Source organism: Enhydra lutris, unplaced genomic scaffold, assembly GCF_002288905.1.
Source record: "Enhydra lutris kenyoni isolate GAN:26980312 unplaced genomic scaffold, ASM228890v2 scaffoldscaffold19, whole genome shotgun sequence".
Classification (NCBI taxonomy): Eukaryota; Metazoa; Chordata; class Mammalia; order Carnivora; family Mustelidae; genus Enhydra; species Enhydra lutris.
In genome coordinates, this window is record NW_019154103.1 from 9,699,412 (window position 1) to 9,721,200 (window position 21,789).

Below are 21,789 nucleotides of genomic sequence, written 5' to 3' on the forward strand. Positions count from 1 at the left end.
GCTGTTAAAAAGTGTAAGACCAATCCTAGGAATTTTTCTAATATTTTTCTTTTTTTAAAAACTCAATTTAAATTTGGATTAAATGTGTCTAGTGGTCTGTTCATTATATTTAAATAATTGATTATCTCCTCAATTTTTTTGTTAATCAAAACAGATGAAGACATCTATGGTCTCTCCCTCAAATTCTTATTAAAAACTCAAAGAAGGGGCCTCTGACTGACTCAGTTGGAGGAGTGTATGGCTCTTAATCTAGAGGTCATGAGTTTGAGCCCCACGGTGGGTGTAGAGATTTACTTAAATAAATAAAACAGACAACAAACAAAGAGAAAACTCAAAGAAATCTTAGACACTCAACTTCTCAGGTTTGTCAAATGGCAGATTTATCCACACAGGTATTTCAGGAACAAGGAAAGGAAATACATCAGAGAAACAATATCTATTCTTTTTATTTTTATTTTTTTTAAGATTTTTTTTTTTTTTTTTTTGACAGACAGATCACAAGTAGGCAGAGAGGCAGGCAGAGAGAGACATGAGGAGGAGGCAGGCTCCCTGCTGAGCAGAGAGCCCGATGCGGGACTCGATCCCAGGACCCTGAGATCATGACCTGAGCCGAAGGCAGAGGCTTTAACTACTGAGCCACCCAGGCGCCCCAACAATATCTATTCTTGAAAGACTTTAGATCTGAAAAAGGATTTGACTAACAAGACACATGGAAGACACAGGCCAGAAAGAATACAGTCACAATAAGTAAATATTATATGTGTAGTCTTTGATAGTATGCTACCTGTGATAGGTTTAAATGGACTCAATTTCACAAGAAAAAGAAATTAAAACAGTAATTCTATATTTTCCAAGTATTCTTTTATTTATCTATTTATATTACTTTCACAATTATATAAAAAATGTCTAAGCAATAAGGAAGGGTCATTCAAAACAAGTGAAATGTCAATAGTTTTCCAAGTGGACTATGGGACAGTATCAGCTATTGCTAAGCACACAGAGATATTCATTAGAAACAACTTGAAAGATAATTGTGCCTAGAAGAAGGTAACTGAATTACAAGTATTTTCTAATTAAGGTAGTGTGTGTATGTTTATGTGTGTGTGTGTGTGAGAGAGAGAGAGAGGGAGCAGAAGAGAGAGAGAGAGAGAGATCGATCCTGTATAATGATCTTATTTATTTTATATTATTCTAAACACGTCTCCACATTTGGGTAGGGTAATCTGTGGGTAGATACATTGGCTTCTATACATATGGCCTTGCATTAATAATGGTACAATTCTACTCACTATGGAAAATACGATTGGACAATCTGAATTCACGCATCACTTGCTTTTGCATTAACCAATATTTGTATTCTCTGGATTTAAAAATCATTACTTGGATTGCTTGGCTTAAATTATAAATGCCTGCTAGTAGTAAATTTTTTGAATGGTCATATTACCTAAATTTCTATGTTACTGTTAACTTAATAGACTTAAGTGAGACAAAAAATCCATTATTTTTACTAGTGTGTACCATTATTATGTACCACTAACATACCAATTTTAAGATGTATCCCAATTTCAGAGATGTTAATATGTTTAAATAAAAAGGCGTGTATTTTAGAACTGAAGAAATGAGGAAACATATATGATTTCTGTTTGTTTTTCTCTTAAAGTTTCTCTTTTCAGGTTTTTTTTTTTTTAAACAACTCCTTATTCCTGTATTCCTGATATTACCAAATGAACTACAACCAGGCAGTCCTATGGTTGGTACAGTTAAGCCGGTGCTATAAAATTACTTCTTTCAGGTCATATTTGAATACAAAACTTGAAGGGCTTAATATAAGACTGGGGAAAATGAATTTTTTCCTATTACTGGTTTGTCCATTTAATTGGGCAGAGTTTTATATATTACTTTGAAATATTCACACTCTAGCAGTGCCATTACCCCCTAGTACATGAAAAAGTTGTTTTACTTTTTACAATTAGAACAAACACCAGAAGAATGCAGTTAAGGGCTCTGTAGGGACTTTTGTATTGTTCCATATAATCAATGAACTCACCTAAATTCCTATGATGAAATCCACCTAACTACTCAAAAGGTTAAATGTGTATAAAAAGCTGGTATTTTGCTATGCAAGGAAGAAGAGTTAAGATAAACTAAATGAATTGCTTTTCTTTTCTTCTCAGGCACAATTATAAGCTGATTGCTTTTTTGTGCTGTAAGTAACCTTTTCATGTACAATCCATTGCGCTGCTTATTATTCATTAAAAAAATCTACCTCAAGTAAAAATATTGTTATAACTGAGGAATACTAGATAAGTTGAAATTCATCATTCATGCAAAGAAGAAAACAGAGTAAAAACACAGGGAAAAGAAAAATGCTATGAGAGATCTGGAAACAGGCATAAAGAGAGAATGAGAGAGCAAGAAGCCCAAGGAGTATACAAGCCTTCTTTACAATTTTGGCTCACACGTAATCTTGAATATAGCTCTTTTAATAAGGTAAATCCAGTGGGTCTGTTTTATTTGGGGTTTTTTGGGTTTTGTTTTGTATTGTTTTTGTAATCAAAAAGCCAGGGAAAGCACATCAGAGCTATATTTCAAATATCAAATGTCTTAATATCAATCACTGTGGTACATATTTTGATAGTTTTCTTAGCATCTAGCATAATGTTATTGCCACACTCATACTGCAAAATTCAAGGTGATTAGATGACCAGTCATTTCCATTTTTTATTCCAGTCTAGCACTCAGAGATCTGTGCAAACTTTCCTCCTTAAAACAAGATCAAATAGATGTTAGAATTGTAGGAGACTAGAAAGTTTACACTGCATGTGAGTATATTCTGACTTAAGAACTAAATTCAGAGATAGTCTTAATTAAGTGTTAAGTGACAATATTTTGATGCTTTGAAATGGATGTTTCACACTAGTGAAAATATCACTAAGTTAATAGATTATTAACTTAATACTCATTATCCTCCCCCCCAGCTAATGAGTAATCCCCATTTACTTTCTATTTGATGCTACGATTCTGCAATGACTAGCACTTTTTCCTTAACTCATACACTAGAGTGGCATTCTTCTAAAGCAACTATGTATATGGCATTGGCAACACAAGCAACTAATCTGATTATAAACTGTTACATAGATAATAACTGATCTTATGGAAATTGAAAAGGCCCTGGTAAAAGGCAAAGTGAATGTGCTCAACTTCAGACAGTAACTCCTAGAGGGATATTTTTTAGTTTCTCTCTTTTTCCTTGACTTTTTTTTTTTTTTAAGATTTTATTTATTTATTTATTTATTTGTCAGAAAGAGAGAGAGAAAGCACACAAGCAGGCAGAGAGGCAGGCAGAGGCAGAGAGAGAGGCAGGCTCCCTGCTGAGCAGGAGCCCGATGTGGGACTTGATCCCAGGACCCTGGGATCATGACCTGAGCCGAAGGCAGCCACTTAACTCACTGAGCCACCCAGGAGTCCCTCTTTGTCTTTTAAGAACAGTTTAGTGTCCATAAGTAACTTAGAATATATCATAGGGTTACAGAATTTCTAAATCTTCACTGTTGTTAAGAAGCAAGAATGGGTTCAATAAAAACTCAACACTGCTATACACTAATAATGCAGTAGCAGAAAGATAAATTAAGAAAACAATCCCATTTCACGTATAGTTGCACCAAAAATAATAAAGTACATTGGAATGAACTTAACTAAGTTGGTGAAAGATCTGTATTTAAGCAAAAGAACTACAAACATTTTTGAAAGAAATGGAAGATGACACAAACAAATGGAAAGATGTATTCATGGACTAAAAGAATTAGTATTGTTAAAATATCCATACTTCCCAAAGCACTCTATGAATTTAATGCACTCCCTGTCAAAATACCAACATTTTTCACAGAACTAGAACAAATAATCCTAAAATTTGAGCAGAATCACAAAAGACCCTGAATAGCCATTGAAAAAGAACAAAGCTAAAGGTATCTCAATCCCAGATTTCAACATATACTACAAAGCTGTAGTAATTAAAACAATATGGTACTGATACATAGATCAGTGGAACAGAACAGAGTCCAGAAATAAACCCACTTATCTATTGTCAATTAATCTACTATAAAGGAAGGAAGAATATACAATGAGCAATTTTTCTTTAACAAATGGTGTTGGGAAAACTAGACAGTTACATGTAAAAGAAAGGAATTGGACCACTTTCTTATACCATACACAAGTATAAGCTCAAAATATGTTCAAGACCTAAATGTAAGACCTGAAACCATAAATTTCCTAGAAGAAAGCATAGGCAGCGATTTCTTTGACATCAACCCATGAAACATTTTTCTAGATATGCCTCCTCCAGCAAGGGAAACAAAAGCAAACTTAAACCATTGGAATTACACCAATAATTCCTTCACAGTGAAGGAAACCATCAACAAAATGATAACACAAATTACTGAATAGGAGAAGATATTTGCAAATGATATAATTCATTAGGGGTTAATATCCAAAATATATAAAGAACTTATACAACTCAACACCAAACAAAATAATCCATTAAAATGGGCAGAGGATGTGAATAGTTTTCTAAAGAAGATATATGGATGGCCAACCAACACATGAAAAGATGCTCAACAACACAATCGTCAGAAAAATGCAAATTAAAACCACAATGAGATATCACTTTACAACTCTCAGAATGGCTAAAATAAAAAAGACAAGAAGACCAAATGTTGGGGAGGATGCAGAGAAAAAGGACCCCTTAGGCAATGTTGGGATGCCAACTGGTATAGCCACTGTGGAAAACATTATTGAAGTTTCTCAAAAAATCAAATCTAGAATTATCACATAATCTAGTAACTCCACTACTAGGTATTCACCCAAAGAAAATGAAAACACTAATTTGAAAAGATACATGCTACATGTACCTCTATGTTTGTTGTGGTATTATTTACAATAGCTAAGATACGGAAGTGACCTAAGTGTCCACTGACGGATGGATAAAGAAGGTATGGTATACACGAAAACACACACACACACACACACACACACACACACACACAGTGGAATATTACTCAACAGTAAACAAGAATGAGATTTTTGTCATTTGAAACAGCGTGGATGAACCTAGAAGGTAAAATGCTAAGTGAAATAAATCAGAGAAAGACAAATACCATGTGATTTCATTCATATGTGGAATTTAAGAAACAAAATAAATGGACAAAGATATACAAAAAACCAAACTGGTGGTTGCTAAGGGGGGGGATGGGCAAAATAGATAAAGGTGATTATGAACACACTTACTTGGATGAGCACTGGGCAACACACAGAATTGTTGAATCAGCATATTGTCCACTAGAAACTAATGTAACACTACATATTAATTATATTTAGATAAAAAAGGAACATCTGATTGGCATTAGGGAAGGAAATTTGCTAGTTGATTCCATAAAACCATGTGTATAAAAGTACAGGTTTGGACACTAAGTGTGATGACTCTGGAAGGGCAACTGTAGGCTCATACTCCCTGGGTCTATTTGTTTCACTGGTTTTGTTCTCAGTTTGCACAGCCATTGAAATCTAGTATTGCTATGATCTGTAAGTTGCTTTTCTCAGTGTTAACCTAAGGATTAAAAATAATGAAACACATCTCATGATACTGCTTTCTTTAAAATATTGCTATTTTAGAGCAAAATAGGCTTTCTTGTGCCATATGAAATGGTATATAGTAAGATGTACATGTAAAAGCATATTATTTATTCATTTTTGTATATGCTTTAAAATGTGCGCATTTTATAATGCATGCATTAATACTGAAATTGTGTATCTACTTTATAAATAAATAAACTTATTTTGGGATGTAAAAAAAACCACTGCTAATAAAACCCTGTAAATACAATGACAAAAATATGGCTTAATAGTATTATGTTCTGCTATTTTACTTACATGTTTTTACACATGGAACAAGAGATCAAAACTCAGCAGAAAGGCCAGAAATAGACATTCAATGAAAATGTCTTATTAATAGCTTTTATTTCCAAAAGCTTCAGCCATATTATACAGGAGGAAAGTAGTATCTTTTGAAACAAATAAGCCATTAACTCAGGGTTCTGAACATTTTTTTATGCTCTGGACCCTTTTATCAGTCTGGTGAAGACTAGAGGCTCTCCTCAGAATACTTCTGTTCAGTGTATAAAATGAAATACAGAGAAATGCAATGTAATTACCAAACTATTGAACAATGGATGATATAGTAATATATGTGCTTATTAACACATTAAATAACCAAGTTATTGGGAAGTCTACTATAGTTTCATATTAATAAAAATGTATTTTTTTCAGACATGTGCAACAAGTAGACTGTGGTATAAAAATATCTGTGATTTCTGTCAGTGAAAAAGTTGTTGGTACTCTTAATATTACGATCTGTTGTTGCCAACATTTTTCCATAACATAATTAATGGAAATTCTACATTGCAGGTAGCCATTTTGATTTTCTTATCAAAGGATGCAGACACCTTGAACTCTATCCATCCATCTTTTGACGGTTCTGTACCCTTGGTTAAAAGCTGCATGAAGCATCTCGAACGGTGGGACCAAGAACATCCTTACATTAATCCCTGCTGGAAAGTGCTCATGTTCTGTTAAACTGAAAACTATTCACAATAGTAGAGTCTATGAAAATTCTAATGGGATGGGAAACGGTATTATCAAGTTACTGCCGAAAGGATATGAAGCAATATTTATATACCAAATAGTTGTTTTATGGATGTTTAAAAAATTATGTGTCTGCCTGGGTGTACCAGAGAAAATATAAAGGGAATTTTATTTTGAACAAACCACCATAAATATCCTTGGGTTTCTTGGAGCTAAGAGCTGCAGTTCAATTTCTTGGTATTTTGTAGTTAGATAATAGTGCTGAGTATTTATAGGCTTCCTTATATAACTATAGTTCTATCCATTTTTCTTGTCAGAGGAGTTTATTTTCTGTCCCTGCTCCTGTTTTCCTTGAATTTTAGTATTGGATTTACTGACTTTGCTCTGGCTCTACTTCTTTTTATAGAACCATATTCCTCAAGTTCAATTTATTTTTAAGTTGGATACTTTATGTGTCCATTCCCTTTAGAGCTCTAAAAAGAATGTGTATTATTGACCAGATAAAGCTATTAAGGTAACTATTATGAAATTTATTTTTAGGTCCTTGGCCACCTTAATGGTTCTTTGGGGTTTAAGATATGCTCAAAGTAGAGTGCACCATAACCTGGGAGGAGTGTCTGTGGCTATTCCTTCTCATTCAACACCTGCTCAATCTGGAAGAGCTGCAATCTGGCATTCTCTTCTACCACCAACTATAATCGCTTAAGGGTCATTAATGGCTTGAGGCTCCAAATTAAAAAAGTCTTTCCTTAAGTATCCATTTCCTTGACCAGCTTTTATTTTTGGAAACACTCTTTTCCTTGCTCTCTCAAGTTTTTCTTCTCTTTCTATTTTTCTGATTTTGCTTTTATTTCATTACCTGCCTTAAATTCTATCTTTAGCAATCTCCCTTCAATCTTACCACTTCACCATTCTCATCGAATCCCTAAATCTGAATCTTAATCTGCATTTTAATAACTAGCTTACCAGGATGTGCCAATTGTGCTTGCAATTCAGTATGCCTTATGCAGGAAAGGGATCTCTTGTATTCCTAGCCTTCAGTTGAAGAAGGTAGCTTTGAAGATAAAACTCAAAACATGTATGTGACTCTTTGTCTTACATGCTGCTGGAAGCCATCACTTTTCAAGTCTCTGATTTGCTTGAAAACTGTGGCTAGGGTCATGCCAGTTGTTGGTATATCTGCCCACGTTAGCTCCATTCTTGCCAGTAAAATTTTATTGCAGCTATTTGAAACCCTTGGGATTTCAGGAAATCATGGAAAATTGTCTACATTTGGCAAAAGATCAGAAATCACCTATATTCTTGCCTTTCTCCTATTTGAGAAAAGCATTTATCTCTGCTATTTGGTGAATGTGATAAAGGGAGAGACCACTGTAGTTTGTGTCTCAAATTTCTCCATTATGAAATAACCATTTCATACCCACTTTGATAATTCAAACCCCAAATTTTACCTAAGCACCTCATAATGTCATGTTAACATGTGTAGAGGATAATGACTAGCCCACAAATGACATGTGGGGGTTTAACTATGTCCAAAGTATAAATTCATCAGATGAGTTCTTTTCTAGTGGTTTCCTTATAGACTTTTTTCTTTTAAGATTTTTTTTTTTTTTTTTTTTTTTTGAGAAAGAGAGAGGGACAGAGCAAGCATGAGTTGGGGAGGGATAGAGGTAGAGGGAGAAGCAAACTAACCACTGAGCAGGGACATGGGGCATGGGACATGGGGCTCAGTCCCAGAACCATGGGATCATGACCTGAGATGAAAGCAGATGGTTAAACAACTGAGTCATCTAGGCACCCAGGTTTTTGTTTTTTCTATATTGTATATACTTTATTTGGATTCTTCCTTTTATCTTTTCTTTTTTCAACTTTTTTTTTTTAAAGGAGAGGAACAGTGAGGTTGAAAAGATTGACATTTTCAGTCTGAGAAAAGTATAATATTTTTCAATCATACAATTTTAAATTTTATGAGGATGAAATCAAGTTGTCCTGCTCCCAAACACCCCTGATCTCTTCTACAAACTTCATCTTTGAGTTAGGAAATATTAGAATGAACTTTATGCTGGAGTATAAATGCCGGACTAAACATTAACCCTTGGACATATGCAGTTTAGCGCATAATAGGAATGTTCATATAATTGGAAAATCAAGAAGATCTTATTGGATGTTTCAGTAATTATTTGCAATCAAGTACCAAACTGTCAGGTAATGAGAATCTGATTGAATTTGTTCGAGGAATTTAACAAGTCCCAGGGGGTCTATTTGAGCATTTTGCAGATATTTATTTTCTACCGTTCCTTTATTAGATCATCACTTTAAGGTACAAAAGGTAAACTTTCAAAGTGATATGTCTGTACAAAACTGTGGGGAAACATTTGGAAAAATATACCCAGAGGCATCTGATTGAAGATGGAACTTGCATGTCAGACACAGAAAATCCAATTTGGTTTTGTCATTGAGTCAATTTTTTGTGTTTATTGTTGCAAAGACTTCATCCTGCAGTAATGCTGGAATCATTTCTTTCCTTGAGGGCTATTGATATACTTGCACAGTATTCTGTTTTGTTTTGTTTTAGAACTTATTGTCACATCTTTTTAAAAAGACTGTGAGAAATGAGGTTCAAATAATTATTTATACTCGAGTATTTATAGTTATGGTTGTTCCCATTTATATCTCTATATATTTATGGCTAGACTTTAGATATTATGTATCTTAGATTTAACATTATATAATTAATCCTGAATATAAACCTTTTTATCAATCCATAGTTGGTTTCTTAATTTTTTATTATGTTTACAAAAGGTGACAGCTTGAGGCAAACCACCCTTTTTCTGTCCTATTAGATTTCTGGATTAATTCCTAATTTTATGTATTTCAAGGAAAGTAATCTGAAATTTATGTCAGGTGATGCTTTAAAAGACAAATATCATTGCTAAAGCATGCCAGACATTTCAAATTTCTAAAACAGCAGATTTTTTTTATCTGCAATAAAACTAGGATTCGAGTTAATGATTTTTTTTTGTACTACATTAATTTAGGAAATTCTTTCGTTCTTTTTTTTTCTTTCTTTTTTTTTTTTTTTGCCTTCTTGCTATATTTACAAAAGTTAGTCTAGTTTGCTGTTTTAAAAATCCCTTATGGTTGCACAAAACGACAGCTCATGAGATGGATTTTTAATATGTATATGTTGTTTGCCATTAACTGGTCTTGACCCCACATTGTCAGGGCCTAAAAGGTAACTGATCATCCTAAAAATCTCATCATATGATAACAGAGCAATTGAAAGCATCCTCTAAATATTAAGATTCTAAAGGACAAAGGGTATCCTGTGCATGTCATCTTTCTTATAAAATTCCCCTCTCCATCACCCTCCATTTGGTACCTGCTATAGATTCTTCTGATATCAGCTCAAATGTCATTTCCTTAAACCCCAAAACAGAACAAACACCCTGTAATGGCTCCCTTTTCTTTGCATTCATAGCACTCATCATGCTTTATAATTAGGTATATAATTCTTGTTTTTCTCTCTCACTAATCTATATATATACTCCATGAGAGTAGGAACTGAATTTATTTTAATTACCATTTTGCCCCAGCTCTGCTGGGTGGCTACTGTCGGATGTAATTTGGTGAATGAATGAATTCATTCATATATGTTCTCAAAACCTGTACACACTTATGCTAAGAAAAAAAAAAACAATAAATATTTGTGGCTAGTTTACTTGATCACATGATTAAATGAATACATTTACTATATTATAATAACAAACTCTGTAATTTTCTTACTAAATTTGTATGTGTATTAATTCTCATTTTTACTTCCTGATAGATACCTCTTATTTTTAATATTCTTTACTTTGTATCAGAATTTGTTTATATTTTCTTTTGGATCTACGTCATGCCTGGACATAACAGAGTAGAAATTTAGTGTTATATGGCATAAAACTATAATCTTTGATCATCTATTTAGAGTAAAAAAATACTGGAATTTGTTACCCCACCATTAGTTTCTTTTTACAATTCACTAAAATACTTGATCAAACAGCAGTGTTAGCTTACCATAATTACAAACATGAAAACATAGATAAACTGGGAAACAAACTGAGGGTTGCTGGAGGAGAAGGGGTGGAAGGATGGGGTAAGTGGGTGATGGACATTAGGGAAGGCATGTGATGTGATGAGCACTGGGTGTATAACTGGGTGTTATACACGACTAATGAATCACTGAACACTACATCAAAAATAAAAAAAAATGAAATTAGGTGTTTGTGGTTCTGATGTATGTGATGATGTCATTTTTAAAAAAAACACAGCAACCCCTATTTCCTATAATGGTTTGGTTGGATCAATATTTTTTTATTAAAATTATAGTAATGCCAAGGTTTTCCTAAATTATTGTACTACTAAAACATGTTATGCAAGACATTGTAGCTGGCTTCTACACAAGTTGTTCTCAAGTACATAGTTACTAAAGATAGGTTAGTTGTTTGAGTACAAAAAATTAAAATCGCACAAAATTCTAACAAAAGAAAAGATGGGATCACTGGCATTGGCTTTTCAAATAACTCAAAAATCCTTGTGTCCTTTTATTTATTTATGCAATTATTTGTTTATTTACAACATTTACTGACCTACAATTTCACTAGGTACTTTATAAATGCTATTAATTTTGATCTACCTATTTATATAAACCAAATGGTTATATTAATTCCACTGATGGATGAGAAATCTGAAGTCCAAAAAGGGCAACAAATTTATCCAGACATTAGTAACAAAGAGGAAAATCAAGTTTATGCCCCAGTTCTATCTGAATGCAAAGCCTGTGCTCTTTCCTCTTACTCTTCTGACACTCGCCAAGGCCACTCCTCCAGTACAAATGTTCTTACAGCGTACAGTGTAACAAACAGTGCTCCTTTCATCCTGCAAGGAGCAGGCCCCATCACACTTATGCTTAGAAGTAAGTGCAGGATCTTGCAGCTGCAGTGCTGGGAGGAAAGGCCAGGCCTGGCAGTTTACTTGCCATGTTTACTTAGGCAAATTATTTACTGAGCCTGCTCAGTTTTCTCTGGAAAATGGAGCCAGCGATAAATAGAACCCGCTACGAAGAGTGTTGAGTGTTAAATAAATCAGTATTTAAAGTACTTAGGACAGTCTTGGCACACAGTAAGTTAAAAGTCTAAATTAAAATCAACATTATCATATGACAGTTGGTGATAGAGTGTTCAGTTATTTACAAAAGCAATAATTAAGTGTTGAGCGTATAAAAGTAAATATCACATAATTTAGTTATCTATACAGTGTTTTAACAATTGTCACTGCATAAGCTTGTACTTGTACAAATGTACTTGGCAGCATTGCTATCAAAAGGAAAGATACACCTGTACATTTATAAAGTGTATGCTGTATGTGTTTGTATATTTATACATACTAGCTCATTTGTAACAAAGGCTTAAAGAGTTACCTTTGCTCAAAAAATGAAGATATAGAAACATTAATTTATATTTTTAAAAATATGTTTACATGTATCATCATCTCTTGTCCTTATCACTTTAAAGGTAGAATTCTTAAGGTAAGGCTATAGGATTATTTAGATTATAAAGCTTAGTTTTTTAAAAACTGGATAATTATGACACTCAAGAAACATCTCTTAATCCTCAGTTGAAGATTTTAGTTTTAATTTTTAATAAAACTCTCTGAAACCATCCAAGTCTTAATACTTTTTTGCATAATAGTTTGGGGATGTTGCATTATAAGAGATCCCTTGGTAACTATCTTAATTTCCAGAAATAGTATCAGTGATGAAAATGAATTTGAGTGCCATTTCTGAAATTTAATCATGTCACATTTAAACACCCTGCAGGGAAATATATATGGGTATTGTGGGCCACATAGTCCAATCAATGAAAACAATCCTAGTTATTTTTAGATTAGTAAACTAAATTGCTATCAATTTCCATTGCGCTTACTTTAGTTTAAACATCACGTTCTGTTAAACATACACAGCAAAGCATATCTCTTCTTACGAGAATAGGTTTCTATTCCAGTATATCATCATTTCCTTTCAAGCTGTGTATGAAAATGGCTGAACGCTTGAGCTTATATCATTTAAAAACAATAAGGAAATATAAATTAGGACTTTATAATTAGGAGAATTGCTGTAATACTGTAATAAATAGTCTGAGCACGTCATATGATTTTCACCTATCATTCAAATGTAACTTCAATTAAAATTACAAATAATCAAAGTTAAATTCCCCGTAATAGATAAATGAAAAATAAAGCTAGAAATAAATGAGATCTGCCAAAGTAAGTGATAAGCTGTGTGAACAATACTTGGAAATCTAAACTGAAATATTTAAATCAGAAGTATTATTGTCTTAGCCTACCTACAAATATAATTAGCAAATAATTACTGAAAAAATTATAGGCAGGTTTTTGCCCAGTATTAAAAACTTTTGTTATTAACATTTGAAATATTACATTTACTGAACATGTTTGATTGATGATTGATCTGGATAATAACAATTATTACTACATAACTGGACATCATGTTATAATCAATAGGGTTAAGTATAAATTTCTTCCTTATAAAGTAAAAAATGCATAATAGCTATATTAATTAAAGACATACATTATGAGAAAGAATTCACATAGATTTTTAAGTGGTATTTATTAAAGTACTATCTTAAACATCTTTTTTAACTGCTTGACTGAAAATTTAAAAATACATTGAGGTTTTAAATATGTAGTACCTCACTAATATTAAAAAATATTTCACTTAGTTGCACTGGCAAAGGTAGTCTTTTTTTTTTTTTAATTCAATTAGCCAACATATAGTACATCATTAGTTTTAGGTGTAGAGTTCAACAATTCACCAGCTGCATATAACACCCAGTGCTCATCACATCACATGTCCTCCTTCATGCCCATCACCCACATTGGCAAAGGCAGTCTTAATAAACTGCTTAAAATTGAAGGGCATGCAAAAATGAGGGAAAGGCAAGAGAAAGGTTAAAAATCTGAGAAAAGCAAATCTTTATGATGGTATGTAAACAGACATCAAGATCAGTGTCAACACCACTCAAAGAGTTATACCCCAAATTACCACTTTTATATTTTCAAGTCTTTTAGATCACAGCATTCATATGTATCTACCTGATATTTGAAATGGAGAAGAAATAAATAATGATCTAAGATAAATTATCAAGACGTGTGGATGCAGAAGTTGCCTAAATGGAGGAACAGAGTCTTTGTTTACTTCTCTTATTTAAAATTTATCTGCATAACCCTATTGCAAAGCAGAGTTATAAAAGATTTTATTAAAGTCAAAAAAAATTTCAACTTGCAGTATGATTTACAGACTACCAATTAATATACCAAATTATATTTCATTACACTGGCAAAAGCATCTTTGGCATAGTACTTAAAAAATGGGAAGTCAGGTAAAAAATAACTTGATGGGGGGCGCCTGGGTGGCTCAGTGGATTAGGCCGCTGCCTTCGGCTCAGGTCATGATCTCAGTGTCCTGGGATCGAGCCCTTCCTGGGGCTCTCTGCTCAGCAGGGAGCCTGTTTCCCTCTCTCTCTCTCTCTCTCTCTCTCTCTCTGCCTGCCTCTCCATCTACTTGTGATCTCTCTCTGTCAAATAAATAAATAAATAAAATCTTTAAAAAAAAATAACTTGATGGTAATTGAGGACACTGAGAAATCAGATACCATTTCTACACTTAACCCAGAATGCTAGGTTCATTCATTCATTCATTTAGCAAATGTCTCTTGAGCACCCACTGTTTGCTAGTTCTCTTCTGGCAACTGTGATCAGAACAGTACCTACCTCCCTTGCGGAGAATATACTCCATTGGAGGAACAGTCAATAAACAATATGTAAAAGTAAAAATATGGTATGTTAATGATTAATGCTAAGGAGAAAACCTATAGCAGAGAAGGGGATGGGTGTGTTTTGGTGTGCTGAGGTAGGGAGGTAGAAAGGCTGAGGAAAGCTTCACTGGGAGGATGCCTTTAGGCAAAGACCCAAAGGACATACTGGAGTGCTCATAACATCATAATAGAGTATTATAGAAAAGGGGATATGGGAACGGGAATGCTGTAGGGCAAGGATGTGCCAGGTGTGTGCCAGGCATGTGTCAGGAACAGCTAGGAGACCAGCGTGGCTGAAAGAGTGCACAAAAAAGGGAGAGTCCCATGAGAGGTGGTCACAGAGGTGAGTGAATAGGGCAGAGGCACAGGCAGGTCCTACTGGCCTCAGGAAAAAGGGGGACTGTAAGAGTCACTTGGTTTGAGATCAGAAGTCCATGGAAGATTCTGAACTGCTAGGTGATGTGTGTTGACTTTTGCTTTAACAGGCTCCCTCTGGCAGCAGAGTTAAGAAGCACATATAGAAGGAAAGAAGGGCCTCTCTGTAGTAGAATTGTCTCATGGGAACTTTTTATGTCTCCTGATAAACTTTTTTTGGTCACCTCCTTTACCTTAAAATTCTCTGCCCATAAGTAAAGACAAATCCCTCCCCCCTAGAGAGAGAGAGAGACAGAGACAGAGACAGAGAAAGAGAAAGAGAAAGAGAAAGAGAGAAAGAGAAAGAGAAAGAGAAAGAAAGGGGTGTGTGTGTGTGTGTGTGTGTGTGTGTCCATGTATGTGTTTCCTGGGATGGTTCCCATTTCCTCCTTTCTCTTTTCCGTATCCTTTCTAAAGTTTGTCAGCTAGCCTCTGCTCCTCTTTAGCATTTCGTCTATTTCCATTTATCTCTATTTCCATTTATCTCTATTTGTGAAGTGAGAGGGGGTAGAGATACGGAGTCAGAGGAAAAAGCAGAGTGAGTCATGGTCAGTCCAGTCTTTTGTTCATATATGTAGTACTCTCACTAAATAGACGTTTAAAATATAATTATACTTTTCAGATCACAAAGGTACTATAAGCCTTATAAATTGAAAATATACCAAAGAGTAAAGATGAAGACACAACTCAACTATAATACGACAGATTTCAAACTACTTCCTTTGTAGGAAAGTTCTTTTCATGTTTTTGTTGTTTTTTTCTTCTGTTGTACTTAATTTTATTGAATTAAAAGACATAATAAACTGAGGATAAGAAGTATTTTCCTTTAGCCTTTATTATAAATACCTCCTAGTTTATTACTTGTGTTTATAGTTTATTACTTTTATATAGATGTTTTTAGTAAATTCTATTCCTCTGTAATATCTTTTATTATTTATTATTTGGGAGGGCATTGAGAATGATTTCATTTTAAAATATACCAGAACTTAATTAACCCACTGGTAGATATAAGAAAGTAGTAGAAGGAGGGAAGTAATATGAGTGCAGACACCCAAGATTAGGGTGAAAACAGTTTGGATTTGAACACAAGGACATATGGTATCCTCTGACCTACCCAGCATTAAGTCTCCAACATTCTCCCTCTCCTCTTTCTTCTGAAATAACTGCCAAAACAAATGGGCCTCTCTGCCATAACTGCAGGCTTAAGCTGACCCACGGGTAACCCTGTGGGACATGACAGAAACTTCAGAAGAAATAAATCTTACTCAGAGTGGAAGCTGGGCATATTGATTATAATCTATGAGCTGTCAATTTCCAAGATCCTAACCTCAATTAGCTTAGAGCTGGCATCACCTATAACCTGTAGGTGGTTTCTGTGTACCCTGGAGTGAGTGAGTACTCTAAGTTCTCAATGTGTAGTACTGTAGCATCACTCTGGTAGAATGCTCTTTCTTACTCTGGATTTCTAACAATTCTACGAAGCCACACAAAAAACCAGAACCGTATCCTCAGAAATCGAAATAGTAGGGAGATTAAAGATCCTTAAATTATTATAAACTCCTGCAAGTCAATACAGTAAAAACAAATACCCCAATAAGAACATATTTTACAGTGTATCCTAAGTGATTCTTTCTGATCTCTTTGTTAGGGCTCAGAGATGCACAGAGGAAAGGGAGAATGTCAGAACATATGATGGGTTAAGGAAGTCATTACTGCTTTCATGTTCAAAAAGAAGTCTGAGTTTAAATATAAAGATTATATAAATGTAAAACTAAATCAAAGAAATTTATTAAACATAATAGCAAGATACTAGACATAATCTGGTGACAATTAAAAGTTCAAGGTCTATTTCAATTTGTTGTTCCATAATCAATCAAGTTTCTTTCTTTTTGAGGGTATTTTTAGATGTGGTGACCTCACCAAAATCTCTGATGGAAGGATAGAATAGGCATTAGTCACCAGTTTCAACAACTAGTTCACAGCAGATGGCTGCCTACATAGCATTTCAACCTGCAGGCAACTGACTTTCTAGTTGCTCCTTGGCCAACACAACTTCAAGACCTAGGGCTCTTGTCCCAGGGTGCCTACAATTTAGACATCACTTCCTGTTCAGGACATTCAGAGAGCTAGTGCTTGACCACCTCAGAGTGACGCTCATTGATAGGCAGGGTTCCCATGACATGTCCCCTATACACAGTTCTCTTTTTAAGATAATGGGAAGGTCTCATCTTCCTATCACTCCTCTGGCTGGGCCTCCTATGGGTCATGTTTGTAGCCAGGCATTGTTTAAACTCTGCCAAAGTTCTAGTACTGTCTGGAAAGTACTTTATTCTGGCACCCAATGTCTGTTTAGGCTGCCAGAAAATCAAATAGTCACTGACATTAGTTTTTTGGTCTTCATCTTTTTAATTAAGTGTTCATTTACAGATACCTTGGGGTGCTTTTAGTACAACTTTCAATGCTATGTAGGCAGCCATCTGCAAGTCCCATAAACCAAAGAAAAGGAGAATGCAAGAGCTGTATCTGGGAGTGCCAAGGGTCAAGTGAATCTGAGTTAAGTTAATGTACTGCATGGTCAGTTAAATGCTTTATAGGAAGGTCTCTAGGTTAGTTGACTGGGTGGCTACTAGTCTTTTTGGTTGTATCATCAACCTGCTTACTCAGGCTGTCCTTTTCTTCCATTCATCCATGACTGAAGGTTCCTAGGTCAACTCACAATTAATGTCTTCTCCAATTATTTTTAAGCTTAGAAATCCACCTCCACATCCAAGATATTTCTTTGATATTCAGGATTTTATTATTTTAATGAAGTTTTTCAGCATTAGGGTAATGAGCACTCACAGATCATCATTTTGTTTATATACTCAATCCAAATCCATCCTTAAGTAATTTTCTGTTTTTTTTTTTTTAAAGATTTTATTTATTTATTTGACAGACAGAGATCACAAGTAGACAGAGAGGCAGGCAGAGAGAGAGAGAGAGAGAGAGAGAGAGAAGGAAGCAGGCTTCCCGCTGAGCAGAGAGCCCGATGTGGGACTCCATCCCAGGACCCTGAGATCATGACCTGAGCCAAAGGCAGTGGCTTAACCCACTGAGCCACCCAGGTGCCCCCAGTAATTTTCTGTTTTAATTTATAAACTTTGCCAAAGGGAAAGGAAGAGAAGGAAAGTGACATGTAAAGTTGTTACTCTGGCTAAAAAGAATGGAGTGTGTGTATATGTGTGTGTGTGTGTGTGTATGCGTGTGTGAGCACATCTGCGCTCCTGAACATGTGTAAGCGAGAGAGGAGGTGTAGTGTGATTTTGTGTTTATCTCATTCAATTCTATCTGAAGAGATATCTTGATTTAGAGGAAAATAGACTGAACTGGAAATCACAAGTCCTGATTCTATATTCACTCTAGTCCTGCTTCTGTCACTAACTATGAGAGCTTGGGCAAACCACACAACCTATATGTCTCAGCTTCTGCATCTGCCTTCTGAATTTGCATAATGTGATGCTCTAATAGTATAATATATGTCAAAGCAGTAGAGCTATGGAGTTTCCATAAGTGTCCAACAATTACTAAGCTACATCATTTTTGTCCTCATTAGAACGTATTTGTGCCCAATTCTGGTTTCGTCCCACTGACTATAATCCTGTCTCCTGGTTTTTGTTTCTTTTGGGGAAGAAGTGTTGCTTTTTGCTTCTTTGAAAATACTTCAGACAAATTACTGTCCTAGTGTTTGATATATCATCACAAGACCCTGCTCTCTTAGGTTTCCAAAAAGGTAGTGTGTAAATTTCTTAGTAATGTGCATGCCAGCTCAATACAAATCCTCCTTTTATTGGTGATAGAGGCTATCAGGTTAGAGTGCCTTGAATTTATTGTCTGAAGCAGAGGAGCCCCTCTGGTGGAAATTTAGGTCATACACATACTCAAAAGCCAAAATGGGGTTCATAAGAGAGATGCGCTTGGATCTCTACAGAAATGTTGCCCTCCTTTCAGAACACAAGGTAGCCACTCCTATATCTAGCATGCACTGAGATCTATCCTGGAGAGTATATGTAAATCAACAGCATTAACAAGAACAAATATGAAATGTGTCATTTCAATAAATTATGAACTCTAGAAGCAAATTATATTGATTTTGACCCAGATTCCAGAATTAGTGGAGGATATGTAAACAACAACAAAAACATATACATATGTGAATACTTACTGTATTGACAATTTCTTCCCATGAATTCACCTGGGCACTCACAGGAATAGTTAGCAACAAGGTCTGTACAGATGCCACCATTTTTGCAAGGTTCAGCTTCACATTCATTTATGTCTGAGGAAAATAGAACAGAAAGAATGAGAATTCTTGGTGAAAAAAATGATTAATTATTGGAAGGTGTTAGGCCTTTCAAATAAAACAAAATCTATGTAATGCAATAACTTTTGTGTGTTTGTGAGTGCATAAGTGCGTGTAGTGCTTAAAATCAACAACTGATTAATAATCAAGTTCAAATGGAATCAAGAATCCGAATGAAATACCAACAGAAGCAAACCATTCTCCAATCCTGAAAATAAATATGAATAGTGTGGGGGAAATATTCAGTGTATCTTTAGAATTAAATCAAGCAAATTAACCCTGATAGAGAGATGAATTGGTATCACTTATAAGATCTAGAAACCTCCCCCGCAGCAACAACTGGCAATTAACACTGTCTCATTTCATCTTAATTCATTAAAATTCTAACTGACAGAGATGTTTTAGTTTCTAAATAGTTCGCCTTTGATGAATGCGATGAGAAGCAAATTAGAGTTAATAGCTAAAGCTCGTTACATTAAGCGAAGTATAATAAATGTAAATGATGATCACTTCCTAATCTCATTCAAGGGTTTCTAAAATTGGGATGACTAAAGGGACTTATCGTTGATATACCATTATTACACCTCATGCAAAATCATATGAAATATAAAACATTCAGAAAATTGTACTAATTTCCATGCTAATTTTGAACAACAGATACAATGAATATGATTATAAGTGAAAAAAGAAATAATGACTAATTCAGTCAAATACCCATCCCTGATAGACATCATTCCCTCTAAGCACAGCACCATGCTGGGTAGTGGGGGAGCCAGTAAAGAAGATGGGTAATAAGCAACTGCTCCCCATCTCTTTCTCCTCCTATCATCTACTTCTATTGAAGGCTCTCTCTGCTCTTATTCCCATAGCGCCTTACAGACCTGAATAGTGTTACCTAGCAATTGTCTATTTATGTGCCTTTCACCTTCTTACCTAGTTAACCTGCGAGCCCTACAAATGCAGCCTCTGTCCTGTACTATTCTTTGCATCTCCATGAATGCCACACACTATCTGGGAGACCACTGGTACCAAAATATGTTTCCTGATAAAATTTTTAGCAGAAGATTAGAAATAGTGGTGCAGGCAATCTAAACAAATAGTTTCAAACGTATAATGGGCCTTCTGCTACACTAGAAAGTATCAAAACAGTAGTCTGAAGTCTACTTAAAGCATTATCATCATTAAATTACCCCTTCAAGACCAAATAAGAATAAAACAGTGCTAAAAGTTCTATTTTGCCCTTTCTTTTAAATTTCTTCTTCGAAACAGTGTCTCCTCTTGGTATCAGAGTTGGTCACCCTCTCATTTTAGGTTTGGTGTAAAGTTTGGTCTACATTTCCTTAGGCAGATGATGACTTTCTTTGAAAAAGGCATCCTTTTTGGTTTCTGGTTGACTGTCACAGTTTGAAAGTAGAGATAATTCATGACTATGTTCAGGAAGAATTAAGTAATTTGAGTATTTTATGACATCAAATAATAGGATAAAATCAGAATCTGATAATCTCTAAAAATAGTTGTGTGCTATAAAATATAACAAACTCCCAAATATTTGAAGCTAAAAGTCTCCAGAAGGAAGGAGGGAGGGAGGGAGGGAAAGAAGGAAAGAAGAAAGAAGAGAGCCATTTATTCATTATCTAATGAAATACTTAGCTTGCTTTATTTATTTATTTATTTATTTATTTGACAGAGATCACAAGTAGGCAGAGAGGCAGGTGGGGGGGGCGAAGCAGGCTCCCCACTGAGCAGAGAGCGCAATGCAGGGCTCCATCCCAGGACCCTGGGATCATGACTGGAGCCGAAGGCAGAGGCTTTAACCCACTGAGCCACCCGAGCGCCCCAGCTCTTTTTATTCTTAATCAAAATTTCACTTAGTCTTGCTTTACACTAGATTAACATGCAAAATATTTTCATTATGTTTTGAAAGTAGCACAAAAGTCACTGTGCTGTTTATTTTACAGTCAGCTGAATGTAAGGCAATGGGAATAACTAGTTACTTGGGAACATGCCTACTATGTCTTTCTCTGCATCATATCGACTACAATCTTTTTTTTTAGATGAGAATATGTCAATGGCTAATAAGAAGTTAAATGTTCATGTTAGAGAATGCATTGCCTTATTTTGTAAAGTTAAACATAACAAGTTATTCTTTCATATACTTACAAGGAAGAAACTGAGTATTGATGTCTGAGGACCACCCAGGGAAATACAATTTGATCTTGAAGAAAAGCTTTAATTAAGATTAGCGACAGAATGGAGATGGTAGTGTATTTCCAAACAGGAAACCGGAATGAATTACAACTTTGAAAAGAAACATTCATGGTATGACGATTTGTTCAGGGACACAAGTAGCCAGTCTGTCTGGAGCACAGAGTGGGAAGGAGAGTTCTGAGACCCCAAATCAGAGGATGGAGATAGGAACCAGCTTATGATGGACCATTAATTCCAGTGGAGGGACCTGTCCTTTATTTTTTGGCACTAAAGAGTTGGAGCCGGATGGGAGGGTAACTTCTGTACCTTTATACT

The 21,789-nt window shown here is 34.9% G+C and overlaps 1 protein-coding gene across 2 annotated transcripts in view; it reads right to left on the reverse strand.

Moving 5' to 3' along the window:
• Nucleotides 1-21,789, reverse strand: part of LOC111148314 (EGF like repeats and discoidin domains 3) — a 415,586-nt gene that overhangs the window by 161,819 nt on the left and 231,978 nt on the right. For both annotated transcript variants that reach the window (XM_022504814.1, XM_022504815.1), the window contains one exon: nt 19,129-19,242. In XM_022504814.1, coding sequence (XP_022360522.1) covers nt 19,129-19,242 — 114 coding nt within the window. The remainder of the gene's footprint in view (nt 1-19,128; nt 19,243-21,789) is intronic.